Source organism: Lithobates pipiens, unplaced genomic scaffold (genome assembly GCF_037356315.1).
Source record: "Lithobates pipiens isolate NorthernLeopardFrog02 unplaced genomic scaffold, aLitPip1_a1.2 Scaffold_27, whole genome shotgun sequence".
Lineage (NCBI taxonomy): Eukaryota > Metazoa > Chordata > Amphibia > Anura > Ranidae > Lithobates > Lithobates pipiens.
In genome coordinates this window covers 184,957,589-184,963,164 of record NW_027507788.1, presented here as the reverse complement: position 1 = coordinate 184,963,164, position 5,576 = coordinate 184,957,589, and the positions used below count along the sequence as shown (strand labels likewise).

General features: G+C 46.5%; 1 protein-coding gene across 1 annotated transcript in view; it reads left to right on the top strand.

Annotated features, from left to right (window-relative positions):
• Nucleotides 1–28: 28 nt before the first annotated feature.
• Nucleotides 29–5,576, top strand: part of ACAD8 (acyl-CoA dehydrogenase family member 8) — a 35,691-nt gene continuing 30,143 nt past the window's right edge. The window contains exons 1-2 of the mRNA XM_077458002.1: nt 29–157; nt 3,511–3,611. Of these exons, the coding sequence (XP_077314128.1) occupies nt 52–157; nt 3,511–3,611 (207 nt within the window). The 5' untranslated portion in view covers nt 29–51. The remainder of the gene's footprint in view (nt 158–3,510; nt 3,612–5,576) is intronic.

The window sequence follows — 5,576 nt, the reverse complement described above, 5'->3', positions numbered from 1 at the left end:
CGATGCCCAGGACTTCACTTCCCAGCGTGCACTTCGTCGCGGCTTCCAAACATGGCGGCCGGCTTGAGAGCGGCTTCTCGGCTTTCCCGATGCCTCCGGAACGCTGTGGGCGGGCGGATGGTGGCTCCTCGCAGAGGAATAGCCTCGGTGATAGACCGTAAGGGCTTCTGTGGGATGGGGGGAGGTTGGACGGCACACGGCGAATACGATTCGCTGACCTTCGTGTGAGTGTGAACTAGAAACGGGCGGAGCGCAGATCACGTGAGCCATGCTCCCTGTCAGACATGATGGGGAAGAGTCACATGACTGCTCAGGAAGCGAGGAGTCACGTGACTGACAGCTGTGCTGTGATAGAAGCCTCTTCCATAGGATTATTTCTCTGTGCCATCTAGTGGCCATAATGCAATATTTCATTGCACTACCTCAATTAGGAGAATATCGTGTTCTGGTCACTAGATGGAGCTGATGATTATAGGAAATAAACACATTGGCCACAATATGGGGACCTTGTAGTGTCGTGTATGCATGTGTTTACATCAGTAATCAGAGATAACAGTAATATGTCATCTTAGTTTGTTTTCAGTTTTTGTGCCAATCGTTATACTGCTAAGGGCAAGTAAAGTCAGTAATTATCTATAAAGAGTCATTGGAAGGACCGTATCAGAGCAAAAGTGGATGAATTAGTTTACGTGCAAAACATGTTCAGCTCCAATGCATACACATCAGATCAGACCTAATGTACATACTTCAGACCTCACACTGGACCAAATGCATGCCCTCCAGACCTCAAATTACCCCCCATATATGCATTTCAGATGTCAGACTGACCCCAATGCATGCAACTACTGCTAAGGGCAATTTAAAGTCAACATTTATTATATTGGAAGTACCGGTATCAGAGCAAAAACGCATGACATAGTTCACACACAAAACATGCTCAACCCCAATGCATGCAGGTCACAGATCAGACCCAATGTATATACCTCAGATCGGCTCCAATGCATGCACCTTATATCAGTGCCAATGTATGCATGTCAGACCCCAGATTGGCCCCTGATGCATGCACTTCAGACTTGAGTTTGGCCCCAATGTATGCGTCTCAGACATCAGATCAGCCCCAGTGCATACACTTCAGGTCTCAGATTGGCCCCAATTCATGCAATTCAGACCTTAGATTGGCCCCAGTGCCTGCACCTCACACCAGATGTATGTACTTCAGGCCTCAAATTGGCCCCAGTGCATGCACCTGAGATTGCATGCTCTTCAGATCAGTCTCAGCGCTAGAGTTGCCACCTCATCCCTTTAAACCCGAACACATATTGATTACACAGGTTCTGTGGCTGATTAAGGTGGTAATTAAACTCACTTGGTGCCTCATCTGCATTAAATTAGTCTCAGAACCTGTGTAATTCGTATGCGTTCGGGTTTAAAGGGATGAGGTGGCAACCCTACTCAGCGCATGCACCTCAAACCGGCCCCAACACAGGAACCTTGGATTGGCCCAAGTGCATGCACCTCAAGCCTCTGGTTGGCCCAAGTGCACACATCTTAGAACTCAGATTGGTCCCAGTGCATGCACCCCAGACTAGCCCCAACACATGACCCTCAGACTTCAGGTTGGCCCCAGTGCTTGCACCTTAGACCTCAAATTGGCCCCAACACATGAACCTCAGACCTCGCATTGGCCCCAGTACATGCACCTCTGGTCTCAGATTAGCCCCAACACATTACCTTGGACTGGCCCCAATGCATAGACTTCAGGTCTAAGATTGGCCTCAGTGCATGTACCCCAGACTAGCCCCAACATATGACCCTCAGACCTCAGGTTGGTGCCAATGCATGCACCACAGATTGGCCCCAGTGCTTGCACCTTAGATCTCAAATTGGCCCTAATACATGCACCTCAGGTCTCAGATTGGCCCCAGTGCATGCACCCCAGGCTAGCCTCAACACATGAACCTCAGATTGGCCCCAATACATGCACCTCAGGTCTCAGATTGGCCCCTGTGCATGCACCCAAGACTAGTCCCAACACATGAACTTCAGACCTTATATTGGCCCCAATGCATGCACCACATTTTGGCCAAAGTGCTTGCACCTTAGACCCCAGACTAGCCCCAACACATGAACCTCGGATTGGCCCCAGTGCTTGCACCTAAGACATACTGGCCCCAGTGCATGCTCTTCAGACCTCAGATCAGCTCCAATCCCTGCACCTTTATAATTCCAGGGTAAACTGAAGTTCATGTCTGCTTTATAAAAATAGTGAGCTCTTAGGAAAGTAGTGGTGGGAGAGGGAAGCTTTTCGTTTGCATGGTAATAGTGGCTCTGGTTCTGGGTCATGTGACCTTGAGCAGACATGTTGGGTCACGTGACACATTGCTTCACTGTATTGTTGACAACAACTTCAGCACCCACTTTTCCTGATGGCTCTGCTGATGACCCAACACACAGCCACCATGTCCTTGGGAAATGTGATACAGAAGTGGATCTCCCTATGACCAACTTGTTCCAGTTTAAAGGAGAATTATTGGTCATACTTCTTTTCTGGGTTACAGTAATGCACTTTGTTCTGCACTCTTGTGATCCAGAGTCAGCTGATGTCACAGAACCAATCCAGGCTCCTGAAGGATCCCAACTTTGAGGTCGGGATCCAGCCAGGTGCCTGACCGGCAGCTGGCCCAGCCTCTCAGTGCACCGCTGAGAGCCAGAGCCAGCCACTCCCACCCCCTCCACAGCCCGCTGTTCCAGTGAGCGCTGGAGGGGCAAAGTAGAGAGCCGCTGAGTGACAGTCCCTGTTCTCTGCTCGGTGGAGAATGAGAACTGAGGGATTAGTGGTCTTTGATCGCTTAGCTCTTGAAGTAAAGTCAACAGGGGACAGCTGCAGCATCAGATCAATGCTGCAGCCAAATAGGTGAGTTGTTTTTGTGAACCTGCACTTCTCTTTTAAAGTGTATCTTAACCCCAAAATACAAATGGAATATATTTCAGTTTACCAGTTATTAGATGTGATGGCTACATTCGTTTTCTTTTTTCATGCGCTCTTTTCCCTTTTATTTTCACATAATGATCCTGCAGATAACACATTTCTTGTCCTACAGTTACAACACTCACCGCTCTACTGTATCTATACTATAGAGCAGGTCATGGTTGTCACTCAAGCTTATATAGAAGTTGCACGAATCAACTTGTGAACCATAATATATAAATGAGTGAGATGGGGTAAAGATTAATGTAAAAATACAAAACCACACACACAAATATATATATATATATATATATATATATATATATATATATATATATATATATATATATATATACACATATATATACACACACTGTAAACCAAGGCTCGAATTGATCTCAAGAGGTTTGAGATGAAAAAAGAAAACAAATGCAGCAATCACATCTGAGAACTGCTAAGCTGTAATATATTATTAAGAGTTTTTGTGTTTAGTTTTCCTTTATAGGACGTTGTTCTTATTTGCGTCTCTTTTTCTTGTGTAGCCTCCATTGGACTGACTGAAGAACAGAAGGAATTTCAGAAGGTGGCCTTTGATTTTGCCTCCAAGGAGATGGCTCCTAACATGGCCTTGTGGGATGAAAAGGTAAGGGCGGAACAATGATGACAACATTACCAGCCCATAATGCATCAGGGTGCAATGGAAAATGTTGCATGCATTGTGGTAATGTGCATTGAATGGGTTGCTGGGATCAAAAACACTTTTTATTCCCTAGATTTCCTGGACAGCCAATGAGGGTAATTGGGGTGGGTGTGGGCATGGGATGGCACAGAAAGCAATACAATCCCCACAGAGGTTCTACCTTTTACCTTCTACCTACAATTTTCTTTTGTGGTCTTCTGTGTCCCCATTTGAGAGATTTCTCTTCACTTCCAGTCCCCTGGCCCATCCCACTCACAGGGACAGGAAGTGAGGGCAGATCTTTATCTTCTGCACTTAGCTGCTTCTTTGTCACAGTTCCTGTAGTTTCCATCCTTGCTCCCTCTCAGTGACAGTCCACAACTTTTAATGCTGCTGGCATCTGCTTTCTCAGTGCTGATTACCTGAACTTCTGGTTGTCACAGAAAAGGGTTACCAGTGGACAATTCAGTCTCAAGTCAGTCTATTTAGCGTGAAAAGGGGAGGACCAAAAATGTGGCCTGTCACCCTAAGCAATAGGGTTGTAAGTTTTCATTGATGTACACAGTGCAGAGAGAGACAACTCTAGTAGCTGCATGTAAAGGTGGCTCCTTGGGACTCTGCAAGAGGAAGAAGCCACCTTGACATCCTTGTGTCAGCGAGAGGAATAGAACCCCATCATTGGTGTCAGTGGGAGGAATAGTGCCCCATCATTGGAATCAGTGGGTGGAATAGTGCCCCATCATTGGTGTCAGTGGGAGGAATAGTGCCCCATCATTGGAATCAGTGGGAGGAATAGTGCCCCATCATTGGAATCAGTGGGTGGAATAGTGCCCCATCATTGGAATCAGTGGGTGGAATAGTGCCCCATCAATGGAATCAGTGGGTGGAATAGTGCCCCATCAATGGAATCAGTGGGTGGAATAGTGCCCTATCATTGGAATCAGTGAGAGGAATAGTGCCCTATCATTGGAATCAGTGAGAGGAATAGTGCCCTATCATTGGAATCAGTGAGAGGAATAGTGCCCCATCCTTGGAATCAGTGAGAGGAATAGTGCCCCATCCTTGGAATCAGTGAGAGGAATAGTGCCCCATCCTTGGAATCAGTGAGAGGAATAGTGCCCCATCCTTGGAATCAGTGAGAGGAATAGTGCCCCATCATTGGAATCAGTGAGAGGAATAGTGCCCCATCATTGGAATCAGTGAGAGGAATAGTGCCCCATCATTGGAGTCAGTGAGAGGAATAGTGCCCCATCATTGGAGTCAGTGAGAGGAATAGTGCCCCATCATTGGTGTCAGTGGGAGGAATAGTGCCCCATCCTTGGTGTCAGTGGGAGGAATAGTGCCCCATCATTGGAATCAGTGGGTGAAATAGTGCCCCATCATCGGAATCAGTGAGAGGAATAGTGCCCCATCATTGGAATCAGTGAGAGGAATAGTGCCCCATCATTGGAATCAGTGGGAGGAATAGTGCCCCATCATTGGAATCAGTGGGAGGAATAGTGCCCCAAGGGCCTGATAAAGGCAAGAAATGGGCCGCAGTTTGCAGACCACTGATCTAGAGTTTAGGTCAAGTAGTGGAATTAGTGCTCATCATTGAGATGGGTGCCCGGGTGTAATTAAAGCCCAATCTGGTACAACACGAATGATGAGAGTACCGATTGTAAAACCATAAACTTGGCGTAAAAAGCATAAAGGAAAACAAAAGAACCGGGACAAAGAAATACGGGGTACGGGGTTGGCCTCTTCACATGGGGCGAACCTTCAGTTAGTCGGCTTCGGGGTATTAAAGCGACCATAATGATTTGTTGAGGTTCCCCCAAGTAATTAGATATCTATGGATTCAATATTTTTTTATTTATTTTACTTTCCTATGTAGAATGGTGGCTAACGTTTCATGAAATAAGTACTATGGAAATTTCTGGTTCACCT